A 19,997-nucleotide genomic window follows, 5' to 3' on the forward strand; every position below is an offset into this window, starting at 1 on the left:
AGCAATTTATTTATTAGCTCAACAACAGGACGACAGGATTAATTAATGATTAATTAATAGAATTAATGCTTTTTCACTATATAATCAATAGAGCCCCCCCCCCCCCCCTCAAGAACCCCAAAAACTGAGGCGATATATTTAAAAATTTTGGAAGAGGCATCCTTGTCTATCATAATCATGCACTTAGTTTGTTTAAATAATCTCCAGTAGCATAGAAGAAGATTTTCAAAGAATCAATGATTTTTCACTATATAATCAATAGAGCGACCGCCCTAACACCAGAACCCCTGACCCTGGGGCCATGAAATTCACAATTTTTGAAAAGACATCCTTATGCATCATAACCATGCACTTAGTTTGTTTAAATAATACCCAGGAGCAGAGAATAAGATTTTCAAAGAATTAAAGCATTTTCACTATATAATCAATAGAGCCCTGCCCTAACACCAGAACCCCTGACCCAGGGGCCATGGCTTTCACAATTCTGGAAGAGGCCCACCTCCTCATCATAACTATGTACTTAGTTTATCACCTTAATGCCCAGGAGCAGAGGAGAAGATTTTCAAAGAATTAATGCATTTTCACTTTATAGTCGATAGAGCCCCGCTCTAACACCAGAACCCCTGACCCTGGGGCCATGAAATTCACAATTTTGGAAGAGGCACTCTTGCTCATCATAACTATGTACTTAGTTACTGAATTTAATACCCAGGAGCAGAGAAGAAGATTTTCAAAGAATTAATGCATTTTCACTATATAATCAATAGAGCCCCGCCCTAACACCAGAACCCCTGATCCAGGGGCCATGAAATTCACAATTTTGGAAGAGGCACTTTTGTTCATCCTAACTATGTACTTAGTTACTGAATTTAATACCCAGTAGCAGAGAAGAAGATTTTCAATGAATTAATGCATTTTCACTATATAATCAATAGAGCCCCGCCCTTACACCAGAACCCCTGCCCCTGGGGCCATGAATTTCACAATTTTAGAAGAGGCACTCTTACTCATCATAACTATATACTTAGTTTATTTAATACCCAGGAGCAGAGAAGAAGATTTTCAAAGAATTAATGCATTTTCACTATATAATCAATAGAGCCCCGCCCTAACACCAGAATCCCAGACCCTGGGGCCATGAATTTCACAATTTTGGAAGAGGCACTCTTACTCATCATAACTATATACTTAGTTAGTTTATTTAATACCCAGGAGCAGAGAAGAAGATTTTCAAAGAAATAATGCACTTTCACTATATGATCTATATAGCCCTGCCCTAGCACCAGAACCCCTGACCCTGGGGCCATGAATTTCACAATTTTGGTAAAGGACTCAATGCTCATTACAATGATGCCAACAGTTTGACTGCTTGATGTCCAGGAGTAAAGAAGAAGATTTTTAAAGATTGCATTAATTTTGGTGGTTTTAGCCCCACCCCTCAGGCCCCAGGGGGGCAGGGACCACGAAATTCACAATTTTTGTTCCCCTTCACCCATAGATACTGTATGCCAAATTTGGTTGAAATTGGTTGAGCAGTTCCAGAGAAGAAGCTAAAAATGTTCAAAAGTTTACGACCGACGAACGACGAACGACGTACGACGTACGACGACGGACGAAAACGGATAGCAATAGGTCACCTGAGTTTACTCAGGTGACCTAAAAATACATGGTAAAGGTCACACAAATTTCGACTAGAGCCAAGTAACTTGAAATTTAAACTATTAAAATGCGAATTCTATATAAAGCAGCAGCACTTTTCATAAACTACAAGTTATGTAGATACAATTTATTACTGAAATTTTTAATTCTAACTAGGGTATGCCCTTGCGATATTGAAATTTGTTTATGACATACATACAGTACACATTGCATGCATTTATCACGTGACTGTCAAATAACGTGACCAAACCAAATTCCGTACAGAGCGGGGTATACAATGTTATTTCAATTAAAATTAAAGTCATGTGATAGTACCTTTACAAAAATAAATTCAGTTTAGAAAGGTATGTATTTATGCACGTTTATATTCCGTTGTTTTATTCGTAGTACGCCTTAACAGTCCTGCGTTATGGAAATGGGATGTGAATATTTTCACATGACACATATCCATCTATATATACTACATTTACTATAGGTGACTTCAAAACAGGTAGAAAGGAAACATTTCTGTTCTATATTAAGGGGATGAAGGACACATGGTCACATGACTCTGTTTAACTACGTCATAGCCTCCGTTTATATAAGTGCAAAACGTGTAAAGCATCAGTTCTTGTATAATTTTTTGACAATTTTTTAATTTTAATTGCCATCTTATATAAAAAGAATAAAAAAGTTTTAACATTCTTGTAAACATTAACAAATTATGAAAAAGATTGATCCACTCCTCTGTTTCCCTAAACTGCGCATCCAACAAGTCGGTGACGTCATACACGATCTGTTAGTACAGCAAGATCATACTCGGTGAACATACGGGCGGTATTATTATGTAAAAACAGGTCATAATCAGTATATGATGAAATATTTTGAGAAACGGGGAAGACAAAAATTATTTCTGAATGGCTGATGACGGAAATCTTATGTAGGTATGTCTTATTTCGCTTATTTAGCTTATGTGTGACGTCATAGTTGGTTTTTTCCCGTACTCGAGAACTGTAACATGACACGTTTTTGTCACGCTTATGTCCTCTTTAACGATGTCCTGTGAAATAATGAGGTCAGCTTCATCATTCGAAACTTTTACAGTTAATCAATAATTTGAAGGATTTGCATTTCAACGTAAATTAAAAAATATTGAATGATAGAATTTTTTGTAAATTACGTTTTTTATTGTTTAAGTTGTCTTAAAAAGTACTTAATTTTCCCTATCCAGATGCAGTGTGATAGACAAAACTTGCTTTTTCGAATTTTAAACCTAGGTATACTCTGAAATATTTTAAAAGATACATGTCCACTTTGATATTTTTTTTATGTATGCTTAAAAATTCCCATTATGGACAGAGTAATGCGCCCGGAAACATGGAGAATTAAAACTCCACTTAGATACTGTAAGGCATAGTATTTGTCAATCAATATCTCCAAAATAATGTTAGAAACCTAATGATATAACTGCTTTAAGATATATGGGACATACTTAATTAGAAATATACAAAATATGAAAAAAATTGAATGACATGTATTTTTTCAGCTCAAGGTCCTTCTCCTCCTTAAATGCGCAAATGTTATTTGAGATATGTGCATTTTGTAGATTTTGAGTAATTTTTCATCAGCTTTCTTAAAAAAAAATTTAAATGTCCCATAAATATTTGCATGTGTTTAGACTAAATTATATTCAGTCTCTGTAATGCACTGCTTCATAAATTTCAAATCAGTGTGCAAAGGTTTAAAAAAATCACTTTTGAAAAGAGGTCTGAAATGTAAATTTTCTTAATTTGGCAAAATTCCAAAATCACCAAAGATAAGAGTTGTTTTGACATTATGTAGAATTACAGTTCTTAAGAAATTCTTATGTAATACTAAAGAGGAATGACAGTAGTTTTTATACAAAAGTAGGTTTTTTCATTCTCTTGTTTCTTATAAGTTCTGTTTTATTCAGTAAAACCTATAAAATCGCGTTTTTTGGTCATATTTTAGGAAGAATATACCGGGGAAAAATATGTGCCGTCACCACAGCAATGAAACACTTTTTAAAATAAAAAATTATAAAATCATTAATGATGTGACAGTATGAATACACACAAAAAGTTTTATCAAAATTGAAAGGGTAGTGTGGCCAGGCATTTTTGACATTGTTTGATAATTACAGAGAAGTGATATTAATCTTTTAAAAATGTAAAACCTGAAATAGAAAAAAAAGTTATGGAAATCTATAAATTTACTACTTAATGAGGAAAATGTTGTTAATACTACTGCTGGACGCCCCACTTCAAGCTGACACTAAAACGGCAGATGATTCAATGGAACTTTTTTTATTTCCGTTTTTAAAATTTGACAATTGTTCCACATATCCTTATACTTTATATGGAGTTAAAATAAGTCAGTAGGTTGGTAAATTTCCAAAATATCTCATCATTATCAAACCAGTTACAAAACGGATGCCGCCCAGACGACCCCCCCCCCCCCACCGTTTTTTTTTCTGGGCTCTATTATCATGATTATATGTATGTAAGTGTATAGGTTTTTTTTCTTATTTATTTCAAGTTAAATTTCTTAGAGCAGGAAAATATTCCTTAATATGATGAATGGATGAAAAAAATTGGATTAAAGCCGAGGCTGTACACATAAAAAAAAAACGCTTGCTGGATTAAAGTACGTGCATGTATAATTTCGCCACTGCAAGACTTTTTTTTGTTTTAAATTTTCTTTTTACTCCAGATAATTTAAAAGATTATTTTTCTTGGAAATGAGATATCTTATTATTAAGCTTAAAATTTGCTATTAATTGTTACATGATATAAATATTTTTTTTTTAGGTGTGTATCAAGAAATCAAACAGATGTTTTACAAGTAATTCAAAAGATCTTCATGGACCTGAAAAACATTTAGTAATTAAGATATATTTAATCTATGGATAACATCGTCTAAAACCATGTAACATACAGAAAAGAAATAAAACACAGACATATTCTTATGATAAAATACAACGAAGAGCGATTTTAGAAAACATTTCTAATTTTTAATATAGAAACCAATCCCGATTGAAATAAAACCGATCCCGATCGAAATTAATGCATAATTATTAAGTAATAAAATTAATGGTAATTGCCACCTAGAAAACATGTTTAAAAATAAATCAAGTAATTTGTAAACCATATTGAAACAAAACAACCAAATTTCATGATTAAATCATAGTAGCTTTCTTCTTTATATAATTCCGGTCGGGATCGGTTTAATTTGGATAAATTTATAAAAAGTAGATAATTTGACGCCTCTTATTTCACTCAATATACCTGTTCCCACCAATTTTTTAAATTGATTCAACAATTTGTACTTTGAATTCATAATAACATGAGGAGAAAGTTCTGACATTTCAATGTATTGGATTTTAGAACGTAATGAAAATTGGATAGTTACTTCATTAAGTCACTTGCTTAACTGAAGTTTAGACCACATAATTTTTTCTAAAGAAATATAAATTGGTGTCTTATTCATTGATATTATAAAAGATAAGGGTTTATACTATAAATAATATTTATTGACATATTCAGTTTTTGAGTATCTGTTTCAAATAAAACAAAACAAAAACGTAGCAAAATTTTAACCAACTTGTTGACCTTTTTGCACTTAAAATTAAGCACTTACAAAAAATAGGACTAGAGGAACACTAAAAAAATCTTGATGTTGCCATGTGTAAACAATTGCTTTTATAAGTCTAAATGCAAAAAATAATTAAAATCCATGACATGTGATGTGCCACCCATTGCCTGGTTTTTTGGTGGACTGCCTCTTAAGTCGTACACGTAAAAGTAGAAATACTAGTCCATATAAACAATGTATCCATTTAAATTAATCATCAAATATGGATAAATTGAAGACAAGCGTGGATTCACTTAAATTCAAAATAAAATTCGTTGAACTATATTATTAGATATATATTTTTTCCAATATTCATTTGTATTTCGATTGATGCAATGTTTATGTGTATTAGGAATAGAAAATCCGCGAGGGGGGGGGGTTGTTATTATCCCCTGGAAACAGGCACGTATCGTTACAAATGAACATTTAAAAAAACATATGTCTAGAGGCTGCCTTAAGATCCCGCCCCATTTTTACAGCCAATCCAACCCTGATAACCTATGCTCGGCACTTAAAGGTCCATTGAGCAGTGAGGGATCTTTTTCGTGCCAGCACCTACTGGGATACGGGACCTCGATTTATATGGTCTCCTCCGAAGGACCGGTCTCCATGGCCACGTCCCGCAGTGGAATTCGAACCTGCGACGTAAGGATCGACTCCTAACTCCGCGATTCTAGAGCAGACGCTCTTACCACTGCCCCATGCAGGCGACGATTCCATAAGTGAAAGATGGATTATTTTTTTAAAATCGACTCAAGTTGTAAGATAGAAATTACTATATATATTTTTTTTATAATATTTTAATAATATACTCATACCTAAACTACGTATGAGAAATCTGCCTATATTAGTAAAGAAAACACATTTTCCATCTCCTTTTGATTTCAAAAGGTTTTTTTTTTTAATTTTATTTTACCTGAGTGTCTTACTCAGTGCCAAGATTTTATTTTCTCATAAACCTCACGGTTTACCGAGGCATATCCAAACGCAATACAGCAAGACATTGGTTAATCTATCAACTTACATTCCTCGTCATTTGCTACTCCCAACTTTTCTAGCTCATATACATTTCACCTTAGGTGATTTCGAGTTATTTTTCCATCGAAAGTACAAATATATATATTTCTAAACAATGCACCTAATTTTTCTACCTATTTTTGACAGGTATCAGATTAATGTTAGACCTTTGTTTGTTTAGTCCTGGCAGCCCCCCTGCAGCCCCCCCCCGTTCCTACGTGCCTTCTACGTTAGTTTGTACATGTTTCAGCTAATATTCCTGCAAAAAAGGCTAATATTCTTACAGACCTATGACAGTCAAATGGTTAATCAAACATAAAGATATTACGCTCTTTCAAAATGTTTCTCCCATGCATCTATGTAGAATGTGCATGCTGAATTCATTTTAACATATCCTGGAAAAATTACGATCTGAAATCCCAGATCAGTATACACTTCTTATCAAAATACTTTTGCTTTTTACAAGATTAACATGAAAATATAGCCCTGATCGCAGATAATTGAAGCTTGTACCAGCTTAAAAACTGTACAATATCCACCATTTCTCTACGTACTCTGGATGGAAACAATATTTATTTTATTTAAGAAAATAACCTTGATCCCAGACATTCTTTGTCACCTACCTCTAGTTTCATCAAACTAATAGTCCAAGACAATACCCTCCTTCTATGGAGAGTCAAAAATAAATTTAACCTGAAGATATGTCCCTGATCTCAGAGCTTTCTCCCACTTACCTGTACTTTGTACCAAATAATAGCCCTGTTAAATATGCGCCACAATCCTATCTGCCATTGATACATGCAGAATATATTTGGTATTGATAATATTACCTTGATCTCGAAATGTTTCCCTAACCTACCTGTAGCTTGTACAAGTAAATAGTCCAGGTCAAAACTCGGTAATACCCTATCTTCTATGGAAAGTCACTATGTAAATTTTACATGAAGATATGTCCCTAATCTCAGAGCTTTCTTCCACCTACCAGTCCATTGAACCAGATAATATCCCTATTAAATACGCCACAATCCTGCATTACATTGATATATGCAGAATATGCCTATATTAGTAAAGAAAACACATTTTCTATCTTCTTTTGATTTCAAAAGTTTTTTTAATTTTATTTTACCTGAATGTTTTACTTAGTGCCAAGATTTTATTTTCTCATAAAACTCACGGTTTACCGAGGCATATCCAAACGCAATACAGCAAGACATTGGTTAATCTATCAACTTATATTCCTCGTCATTTGCTACTCCCAACTTTTCTAGCTCATATACATTTCACACTAGGTGATTTCGAGTTATTTTTCCATCGAAAGTACAAATATATATATTTCTAAACAATGCACCTAATTTTTCTACCTATTTTTGACAGGTATCAGATTAATGTTAGACATTTGTTTGTTTGTTTAGCCCTGGCAAATACGCCACAATCCTGCATTCCATTGATATATGCAGAATATATTTGGTATTGACAATATTACCCTGATTTCAAAGGGTTTCCCCAACCTACCTGTAGCTTGTACCAGCTAATAGTCCAGGTCAAAGCTCGGTAATACCCTACCTTTTATGGAAAGTCACTAGATAATTTTTACATGAAGATATGTCCCTGATCTCAGAGCTTTCTTCCACCTACCTGTACTTTGTACCATATAATATCCCTGTTACATATACGCCGCAATCGTATCTGCCATTGATACATGCAGAATATATTTGGTACAGTACCAACCAGACACAACCTAACAGAAAGCGAACCCAGAGCGCACCCCGGGTTCGCTCTCTGGGTTCGCTTGGGGTCCGCTAGTGCTGACCCCGAGCGAACCCGAAGCGCACCCGTAGCCAGAGCGGACCCAGGGTGAACGCTGAAAGCGAACTCCAAATTCAATAGCGGTCCCAGAAAGCGATCGGTGTTGCGTAACAGAGCTGTCAATCAGGATTAGCGATTAACTCATCAGCGCGTCCATCAATCAACATGCCGAACAGGTCTGTCAATCAGGATTAGTGATAATAAAATGCGTTGACCATCAGCGCATCGATCAGTCAACATGCCAGTTTGTAATCTAAACATTGTACAAGCAAAGCGTGTGAATGTACAGTGTAAAAATATTATTGATATGATTTTTAAACATGATTTTATATCTATATATTTTAATTCTCCAGACAACATGCAATATTTACACATCTATTTTCATTAATTTTTAATTTTTATATCTATTAATACATTATTAATTTTTTTTTATCCAGGTAGCATGTTACATGTATAGTTACATATTTATTTTTTTTTTATATTTTTAAAATCCATTAATATACAAATATACATTGCGTAAATTTATCAGACAATAAGTACTTTAATTCATAATAGAAAAAAAAGAAGATAATAATGGTTATAACAATTGTTACTAAAAAATAAAAAAGAATTAAAAAAACTGGTCTTCGATAAATTATAGAGTTTTATTATGTCAAAATACAGTATATATTTTTTTAATTAATCTCTTACCAAAGTTTAATAAATAGCTTGATTTAAATACATGTATATAGGGAAAGATTATTTTGTCAATTCTAATTATCCTACATGTAGACCTTACATTGTATGTTTTAGAATTGTTGTAACTACTTGCAAGTCAGTCAGTCAAAAAAAAAAACAAAAAACAAAAATGCTTATCACTTTCCTTCGCGTCGATATATATATATATATATATATATATATATATATATATATATATATATATATATATATATATATATATATATATATATATATATATATATATATATATATATCAAAGACAGTAATGACTTATCCTACCCAGACACCCATAATACAGTACACAAGTCCTATGCTTGTATTTGTAACATTACCTATGGATTTTTAGAATTAAAAACACATTTATAGTTAATTGTTTATTGTATGGCAGATATTGGCCACAGTGGTCAAATAAACGTATTTACAACATCAAGTTTGGGGTCGCCAGACAACAGGGCTCACCCCCTACAACAACATTTTATGTGTCGTCCGAAACGGCAAGTAGCATGATGGGTTGATCACAATCATGCTAACGACACATCAACATATCATTTAGTATACAACTCTTTACTTTAAACTGTCTATATGAAAAAATTATTAAATCAACATCAACGTAACAACAGTCAACATCATATTTCCACAACCAACTTGAAGGTGACGATATGGCCACATGGGCACCTGATGAATGTGTGCATTTGCAGACATACAATCAGGTTGCCCACCGCCACATGGTGGGGGTAGGAACCTTCAAGATGACCACTGTGCCTCTGCCAAAAAGGCATACCTACTTTATGGACTAAATTACTTAGTTAATTATTTACATGGAAATTCTTTACTTTTACCCCCACTGGCAAAATACTCCAGGGCCCCCTGAATGTTGTTGAGGAAAATGTCATTCCCCAACTCCGACAAGTGTGTTCCATCTGAGTGATACAACTGTACAGGTTTACCTATAAATTGAGAATGCGTGATAATTTTCCCCCCATTTTGAAATACCTGTTTTGCTGCCCACCTGTTTAGCCTATCCCTTGCCTGCTCCATTGCTCTAATGTTACTTGAGTGTCTCCATGAAATGCGGGGGAGGAGAAAAGACCAAACGAGAGTCGTGTTGGTGAAGATTCTTGAAAGTAACTGGATGTCCCACTTAATTCTATAGAGTAATCTTGACAGTTTAATTTGACCCAGATCATTGGCCCCACAGTGAATGATTAGATATCTTGGAGGATCCTCTAATGTTGCTAAGTACCTAACCTTCTGAACTAGGTCAATAAATTTTAACCCACCATACCCTTGCCACCACATATCTACCCCTCTTTGGGTTAACCCAAGACTCCATCCCCCCGGTCTTAATCTTGCTGCCATGGATGCCCTTTTTATAATTGATGAGCCAACAATCCAAACTGTAATTCTGCCTGGCTTTGGGAACCCTGTAATATTAATTAACAAATACATGCCAGTTAGATTAAATGAGCTACTTATTATGTTAAAGGAGATGTTCGGCTAAGTGGAGATCTTATATAAGTCTGGAAGGCAGTTGATTTCCATCTTCCAGCTATTTTAATTTCTTCGTCTGAAAAACCCTTGTCTGCTGCCGTTGTTGCAGCCCCTATCCTGAAAGAATGAGACTTGTAATGCTTGCTTTCTAGTCCAATAGCTACAATGACTTTATCTAAAACTGCTGAAAATTGATATCTTGTAAGTGGCTTTCCTCCAAAATGACAAAATAAGGGTCCCGGAAAGTTTGGCCTTACTTCCAAAAACTTAGCCATTGCCTGCACTGGGCAAATAATTGAACTATGATTATTTATCACAACTTTTACCCCCTTTCCCAATTGATCAGTTTTAGAACACCTTATACACAATGTCAGTTGATTATTTTGTATGTACACATCACCAATTCCCAAAATGGTTTGAGAGTTGTTGCCCTTAGATATCGCTAATTCTCCCACTCTCAGAAAGGCGAAAAATGCTAATGCATATGCTGCTGTGAATAATTTAGCTTCATAAAAACTTGAACACACACTGCTCAATGCCCCTATTAATTTAGCCAAATTTTTTTCTGTAATTGGCAACCTAGTATCAACCCTAGAATTGAGACGCCTGAAACCCTCCAACACTTTGGAAACAATGAACCTGTTAGTTGAGTCTTCAAATCCTTTTATCTTGCACTCATAGCCAATAGCGCCTACATAGGCCCTAGCTGTAGACTCTGCATAGCCATTGAGTGATAGGTAAGCAATAAAGTTAACTATCTGCTCTACAGGAGGAGGCCAGATAATGTTTTCATCTGACATATTTCTAAACTTGTGGAATGCTATGAGCCCTGTTTTGTAGGTTACTGCAGTGTTGTAAGAATTGGATGCAATCAATAGTCGAGAAACTTCCCCTTTGACATCAGACTGTGAATTGCGGATGGAATAGGATCTGGGATCTGGTTTGCTGTTGGAGCGAGTTGTCGGAATCTTCCCCACTGTTTACGAGAGAGAGCATCTGCTATACCATTATCAATGCCAGAAATATGTTTGGCTTTAAATATAATATTATATTGCATAAGCATCAAAACTAGCTTCCTAATTAAAAACATAATTCGTGGAGACCTTGAGGACTGAGTGTTCAGAATGCTTACCAAGGCAATGTTATCTGTATGGAATTGAACCTTTTGACGGCTATGTTCCTCCCCCCAGATCATAACTGACAACACTATTGGGGCTAACTCCAGAAATGTTATGTCCCTGATGATATCATGATTTTCCCATTCTAAAGGCCATTCATAATAAACCCACCTTCCTTTAAAATAGCACCCACAACCAAAACCAATAGCTCCTGCGCTCTCTGTGTAGAGCTGGATTGCTCTTGAATTCACCCATTCCGAACATGGAAAGAAAGCTACACCATTGAAATTGTCTAAAAAATGAACCCACATTAACATATCATCTTTCAGTGCCCTAGTGATTCTAATGTGACTATTGGGGCGAGAAATGCCAATCATAGAATCATAAAATCTTCTGTTGAATGCCCTACTACCCCTGATAGCCTTGGAAAAGAAATTGAGGTTTCCGACTAGTGATTCCATTTCTTTCAACTTAACCTTTGACCTTTCCATAAGAATACAAAGCAGACCTTTGAGTTCCTGTATTTTGTCTTTTGGGATCTTTACAATTTTAAGCACTGTGTCTATTTCCAGCCCTAAAAATACTAAACAAGTAACAGGTCCTTGTGTTTTATCTACTGCTAAAGGAACCCCAAATTCTTTGCACACATCCTGGAATAGTGTCATTAGTTGCAAACATTCACCTGATCCCCTCCTACCCGCAAAGATAAAATCATCTAAATAGTGCTCTATTGTACTCAAACCAGATTTATTTGTTATAACCCACTGCAAAAATGTTGAAAACTTTTCAAAAATTGAACAAGAAATGGAACATCCCATGGGTAAGCACTTGTCGAAATAGTATTGATCCTTAAATCTAAATCCTAACAGTTCAAAATCCCCAGGGTATATTGGAAGTAACCTAAATGCACTTTTAATATCGACCTTTCCTAACTCTGCACCAGGTCCTAACTGATTTATCATATCGACTACTGTATCAAAAGCTGTATATTTAACGCTGCACTGGTCTGGGTCAATAAATGAGTTAATGCCAAGGGATGGAAGGTATGATAGATGTGTAATCATCCTCCAACCACCGCTTGACTTTGGCACTAGACCTATTGGAGAAATATGCATATTAGGTATAGGTGGGTGTGAAAACGGGCCCATTATCCTTCCCTCCTGTACTTCTTTTACAATTTTTTCTTGCAACTGATTTGGAAATTGCCGAGCCGAAAGCAAATTCTCAGATAAAATAAAAATTCTTGGACCTGTATAATTTAACTTAAACCCGTAAGTGAATCCTTGTAATATTTCATTTGCTACATTCCTTATTGGATATTGGTGCAAAAAAGGTGCCAATGCAGACGCCCTAATTGGGATTGAACCTAGTTCCCATATGTTTGGGTCCCGAGAATCGAGGATGTCTAGGGGTAAGCTGGGGGGTGGAAGCTCCATAAAGTCGACTGGATTGATGGACCCCTGGCCGGAAAGCCTGTCTTGGGCTGAAATAAGAAGCTTGCCTGTTAACTACATTTACAGAGAAGGGGCAGCTTACCATGGAATGATCTTGACCACACTTTATACAAATGTGCGTGTATGAGCATGCTTTCCTCACACAAAACCCCTGAAAGTTAAATGCATAACATTTGTTTACCCCTTGAGTTCCCGTAAGCGATACATTTTGACCCCCTGTCATATACATGACCCACAATTCTGTATCTACAGCTGACCAAGATTTGCTGGGATCCATAGCCAATTTTAGACGAAACTGCTCGTCGTAAAGTTTCCACCCTGAGGACCTACCCGCCCCAGCACGTACATCGTGCATGTATTTTAGTAAATCCTGATATTTACCTGTATGGACAGATGTATATATGCTCAAATAAATGAGAAAGGCATCTGTCCATTTCTCAATAGTTGTGATTTTTTGAGTATTCTTGGGTTTGCTTTGCATTTGCCCATCATTACCCAATATAAAAATTCGCTCACTAGCTGAGTCTTCAATATTTGAATCTCTTAGTAATAGTGACAAATCTACATATTTTCCTTCAATAATTTTTTGTCTGATAGTCTCGTTTACATTATGGCCCAATGAAAATTGAATTGAATTTAGCGGTGTGGGGATAGAACCCCCGTCTTGCGACAGAAAATTATTTGTACCTGTTGATTGGTTGGAATTTTGGGTCCCCATTCCGTAGCACGTCGGCGCCTGTTGTGTCGCCAATGGCAATGATCCTGTCGCCGATTCCCCCGGATCCTGAACCTGGGGCTGGGCCTCCCCTCCGACCTGTTTCTTACTCCTCTCTCTTCTCCGTCTTGTCCTTATGGGCGGCATGCTTACACAAATTATTAAAGTTAAGTTTGTTATTTCAAGAAAGTTATGAATCCACAACTGAATAATATCAATGCCGACACATTAGAGCATGCTGCACATTGTCATACAAGAATCTCCGAATATCCTAAAATTATGAAGCCATCGAAAGCGTTCCAGGTATACAAAGTATCCTAATGCGATTGATTTGACTAATTTTTTTTAATTTAACAGATGTTTTTTTGGTTACTTAACAGTTATTTTTAAAAAAAATTTTAACTCTCAATTTCTAAACCATCTGCTGGTTACAGGCCTTGATTGAAAAAGGAAGTACGGATGCTGTAATTTCAGAGTGATACACGAGATGCTTATAAATTCCCGGTCCAAATTTCCGGATTACGCAACAGGCTGATACACAAAATTATCAACAAAACAAACCAAATTTTAGATTTACACAATACATAAATCCCAATCAATATTAGCTTAAAGCAAAATTATGAGGAGAAAAGCTTTGATAACGGCATATATTTACAGACAAGCTGAAATATATGCAAATATATATATATATATATATATATATATATATATATATATATATATATATATATATATATATATATATATATATATATATATATATATATATATATATATATATATATATATATATAGGTTTACATGTTCACGAACCTCTTACATGTACTACATGTAATATTCGAAATACTTTATATGGATATAATACTAGACGGGTACGTTTTGTCCTTGTGCATGAAAAGTACACGTAATTCCAACATTAGTAAATTGAACTTGCAAAGATACCTTAATACGAAAACGGACATATATTTTTTCATTACATACACTGTAGGTACCTGTATTTGAACTTTGTAATTGTCATAATTATTTAATTAGAACACTTTAATAATTATAGTTTCAAAGTGAAGCCAAGGTCATCACGTGTCGGTAATCATCCACCTGCTTCGAAGATATTGCGGGTGCTAAGAGCAATTGCGGTGGTTTTTTTTTTAATTGACACTTGCTAGCTTGACGTATACTGTCTCCTTGGTCACGGTATACGTGAGTATATACTCCCCCTACATTCGATACCCCTTAAGGAATGTCAGACACCTCGGCCCAACGACACCTCGGCCCAACGACGTCTCGGTCCATTGACACCTCGGCCCCGACGGGTCGGCCCAAGATTTGAGACACCTCGGCTCACGTAAAAGACACCTCGGCACAAACAAAAATGTATTATTTTAAACATATTTATTTGATATTTTCTTAAGTATTTTATTATTATAGGGACTATATGCGACGCATTATATTATTATATATCCATGAAATAAAAAAGAAAATAATTGAATAATCTTCCGAGAGAGTAAATTGACGGTAATTAAAAAAAAAAGATTGTCCATCACATAGTGCTAATCGTTAAACAAACAAGAAGACGCAGCGCATCCTTTAAAGTCTCAAGCGCGTGTCATATGGGGCGCGTGTCATATGACATTGAGGAGTTAATTAAGAGCAGGCTAAATTAATCCAATTGTTGGGTACAAACCACATATCTTCCTTGGTTGGTTTAGGGAAATATATCCATTTTGCTCTAATATTACGCAAAGATCTATCAGGTTAACGTAACTTCTATCTGTGTAAGGTTATGTTGAGTTTATAAATAATAAAAAAAAAATCAATTAAGACATCTTATTGATCAGGACAGAATACCTCAGGACATATGCTACTGTGCACTGGTTTATACATATAATTATTATATATAGTTAAGTGTACAATACGCCCCTACTACAAAGTGATTTTTAAGTAAAAGAATTCTAAATATTATGAAATGAATAAAGGTGCATTTTCATAAGCAACAAAATAAATAAATAAATAGACCTCCTATCTCCCACTCAATAAATACAGCAGCTGACATCTATGCTGTCGTTCGTTCAAAAATTCTGAAATTATATGCCCCTGTTTATCGTATACATATCGTCATTATAAACATACATACATTTATATTACCATAGTGAATACAGACAACAATTCTAAAAAAAAAATTCCTTGGGCCGAGGTGTCTTAAGTATGGGCCGAGGTGTCAATAATTTTGGGCCGACCTGTCGACATGTACCTCGTCCGGCCACGTTATCAATGAGAGATTCAATTATTATTTTAATTTTTTTTTTTTTGATTTTTGAATTTGGAAACGTCATACACGTAGTTCTTTGGTACGTTGTATGAAGAGTACATGTTCATGTAATTTGCTGCCACCTGAATGCTGAAAATCAATAAAATAGCTTTACGAGAGAGAGAGAGAGAGAGAGAGAGAGAGAGAGAGAGAGAGAGAGAGAACACTGTATATTATTTGAAATTAAAATCGCTACAACCGGCCCATAGAAAACAATTCCAGTACGGAGAGGGAGGGGGGCTCACCGAAATAAAACAGTTAAAAATAATCGGGCGTTATTATCTTTATTTCATCTACTTAATCTTGCGAGTTTACAGTTATTGAATTCTTGTTTTGTTTGTTTTCTTTCTTGTTTTTATTTATTTTTAAACATTTAGAATTTTGCTTGTTAACATGCCGCTCCAGTATGTACATGTATGTAGTGGGGCGGGGGGGGGGGGATCATGAACCAGTAAGGAACACAGACTATTCAAATTATCATTTACAACATCTATTTGAAAACAGCTTAAAAAAATAATAGATTCTTATCAGTGGACCAGTTATTAGTTTTTGTTCGTTTGTTTGTTTTGGTTTTTTGATTGTTGTTCTTGTTGTTGTTTTTTTTATAAGTTTTCCGTTAAACTCCCCTTAAAAAAATGATTTATAGCATGGAAGTAAATTATAAATGATCTGTAAAACGAAACTCAAGTTAAACTGTATGAGAATTTTTAGTGATTATCACGACCTACATATACATGTAATGGACGACAACCTAGCTTAAATGTAAACTGCTAAATGTGAAAACTTACCATTTTACGTGTACAGTATATCTCAGCTATTTCATAGATAGGATCATAATTCAGTTGTTTGTCTTCAAACATTTAAATTACGATTTAGCAACTGCAATTACAATTGGAAGTTCCAACTTATTTTAAAAGGCATGAATAATGGAAACAAATGAATTTGAAAGCTTTTTTTTTATACTCATCAATTTCACTCTATCCGATACATCGAAAATAAATTTAACCTTTTCTTCTTTTTCGTTCGAGATATACTTAGCTTGTAAGTTAAGAAAAATAAAAGTGATAATTCTACGTCGAATGTACGGTGAAATTCTTGAAAATTTATCAACGTTCTCCATATTATCACTTACATGTACATGTTTCGATCGCCATAAAAGCAGTAATGATCGATTTCACTACTTTTTTTGGAATATACAAGGGGCGGGGCTTACTGGCTTACTGGCGGCAAGATTAAAGCGGGGTCCGCTTCACGCCTGAGTGCGTGAAGCGAACCCGGAAAGCGAACGCCGGGTTCGCTATAGCGGACCCAGAGCTGACCCCGAGCGAACGCAGAGCGAACCCGAAGCGCACCCAGAGCGGTCCCAAATTTTCTGAAAGCGGACCCGCAGCGGACCCCGAGCGAACCCAGGAAGCGAACCCGGGATGCGCTTTGGGTTCGCTCTGGTGTTAGGTTGTGTCTGGTCGGTACTGTATTGATAATATTACCTTGATCACGAAGGGTTTCCTCAACCTACTGGTAGCTTGTACCAGCTAGCTGTCCAGGTCAAAACTCGTTAATACTCTACCTTCTATGGAAAGTCAAAAGTTAAAACTTACATTAAGATATGTCCTTGATCTTCCACGTACCTGTACTTTGTACCAGATAATATCCCTGTTAAATATACGCCACAATCCTACCTGCCATTGATACATGCAGAATATATTTGGTATTGATAATATTACCTTGATCTCGAAGGATTTCCTCAACCTACCTGTAGCTTGTACCAGCTAATAATCCAGGTCAAAACTCGGTAATACCCTACCTTCCATGGAAAGTCAAAAGTTAAAACTTACATGAATATATGTCCCTGATCTCAGAGCTTTCGCCCACCTTCCAGTACTTTGTACCAGATAATATCCCTGTTAAATATGCGCCGCAATCCTACCTGCCATTGGTACATGCAGAATATATTTGGTATTGATAATACCACACTGATTTTGACGGTTTCTTCAACCTACCTGTAGCTTGTACCAGCTAATAGTCCAGGTCAAAACTCGGTAATACTCTAACTTCTATGGAAAGTCAAAAGTTAAAACTTACATCAAGATATGTAGCTGATCTCAGTGTTTCTCCCACCTACCTGTACTTTGTACCAGATAATATCCCTGTTAAATATGCGCCACAATCCTACCTGCCGTTGATACATACAGAATAAATTTGGTATTGATAATATTACCCTCATCTCGAAGTGTTTCCTCAACCTACCTGTAGCTTGTACCAGCTAATAGTCCAGGTCAAAACTCGGTAATACCCTACCTTCTATGGAAAGTCACTATATAAATTTTACATGAAGATATGTCCCTGATCTCAGAGCTGTATCCCACCTACTTGTACTTCGTACCAGATAATATCCCTGTTAAATATGCGCCATAATCCTATCTGCCATTGATACATGCAGAATATATTTGGTATTGAAAATATTACCGTGATTTCGAAGGGTTTCCCCAACCTACCTGTAGCTTGTACCAGCTAATAGTTTAGGCCAATTCTCGGTAATACCCTACCTTTTATGGAAAGTAACTTGATACATTTTACATGAAGATATGTCCCTAATCTCAGAGCTTTCTCCCACCTACCTGTACTTTGTACCAGATAATATCCCTGTTACATATACGCCACAATCCCACCTGTCATTGATAGATGCAGAATACATATGTTATTGATAATATTACCTTGATCTCGATTGGTTTCCTCAACCTACCTGTAGCTTGTACCAGTTAATTGTCCAAGTTAAAACTCGGTAATACTCTATCTTTTATGTAAAGTCAAAAGTTAAAACTTACATCAAGATATGTCGCTGATCTCAGTGCTTTCTCCCACCTACCTGTACTTTGTACCAGATAATATCCCTGTTAAATATACGCCACAATCCTACCTTGCCATCGAAAGATGCAGAATATATTTGGTAGTGAACAGATCATCCTGTTCTCGAAGGATTTCCCAAACCTACCTGTAGCTCGTAACAGCTGATACTCTAGGTAAATACTTAGTAATGCTCTACCTTTTTGGAGAGTCACACGATAAATAAATTAAAGTACATGTAACATCGAAAATGGTGTATGCCTATTTACGATTCGTATTCAGTTTAATGTAGTTTTAATGTAGTCTACTTGTGTACTAAGATCACAGGTCTTTAGATCGCTTATGAAAAATTGAGGTGTTCAAAAAGTAAAGGTATGGAAGTAATGGAACTATTTACATAGAGTACGCACTTTCGCCAATAAAATAATTTTAAATCAAATGCTTTACAATTTTACTTTCTATCCATATCTATTCATATATAAACAATCTTCATAACAACCAAAGTTCATTTCGAAATCCCGTATACTTTCCGATATATTCTGAAACCAATTTAAAAATTGACCTTAGTTTTTTACTCGACATCAGCTGGGGCCTTTGAAAAGTTACACCAACTGTTATCGGGAACGACGGGACAAATTTTCCCCGGAATTTATTCTATATCCCGGTGAGTTTGAGATAAAAGATACCACGAAGTCTGACACTTCTGTTTCATATTTGGATATTTTAGTTAATGGTCATCTAACAACCAAACTTTATGATAAACGTTATGACTTTAACTTTTCAATCGTCAACTTCCCTTACTTATGCAGCAATATCCTTCATCACCTGTATACGAAGTTTATATCTCTCAGTTGATTCGATATGCGAGAGCATGCTCTGCGTATGTACAATTTCTTAAACGAGGTAAATTATTGACAAACATGTTGATGAAACAAGAATGTCAACAGTCTCGTTTAAAGTCATCATTTCGTAAGTTCTATGGTCGATACAATGACCTTGTCAGCAAATTACAATTTATCATTGAGTCAAATGCTGACTGATGTTTTTCATACTTATTGTTAGTTCATCATTTACATGCCGAATTGACGATGGATTTTCCGTTATTTCCCGATGATGACAAGGAGCACACGGCGGGTGTGACCGGACGGCAGGGAATGCCCACTCCTCCATGGCACCTGATCCCACCTCTGATGTTTCGGATGTCCATGTTTGCTCTGCTCCTATTTTGTATTGTT

At 35.4% G+C, this 19,997-nt stretch overlaps 3 protein-coding genes across 8 annotated transcripts in view; all 3 read right to left on the minus strand.

The window, feature by feature from the left end:
• Positions 1-8,120, minus strand: part of LOC133202441 (methyltransferase-like protein 27) — a 43,888-nt gene extending 35,768 nt beyond the window's left edge. The window contains exon 1 of one of the 6 annotated variants that reach the window (XM_061338265.1): positions 7,945-7,975. In XM_061338265.1, coding sequence (XP_061194249.1) covers positions 7,945-7,960 — 16 coding nt within the window. In that variant the 5' untranslated portion in view covers positions 7,961-7,975. The other 5 variants (XM_061338261.1, XM_061338264.1, XM_061338267.1 and 2 more) reach the window with 5 other exon arrangements.
• The window catches only part of LOC133202578 (uncharacterized), a 122,894-nt gene that overhangs the window by 74,130 nt on the left and 28,767 nt on the right, over positions 1-19,997 (minus strand). The window lies entirely within an intron of this gene.
• Positions 9,141-10,290, minus strand: LOC133202988 (uncharacterized). Its single transcript, XM_061338841.1, has one exon. It carries the CDS (start codon positions 10,282-10,284, stop codon positions 9,646-9,648), a length of 639 nt encoding a protein of 212 aa, XP_061194825.1. The 5' UTR covers positions 10,285-10,290; the 3' UTR covers positions 9,141-9,645.

This window comes from Saccostrea echinata, unplaced genomic scaffold, assembly GCF_033153115.1.
Source record: "Saccostrea echinata isolate AGI-Se365-2 ecotype Australia unplaced genomic scaffold, CSIRO_AGI_Sech_v1 ptg000047l, whole genome shotgun sequence".
Lineage (NCBI taxonomy): Eukaryota > Metazoa > Mollusca > Bivalvia > Ostreida > Ostreidae > Saccostrea > Saccostrea echinata.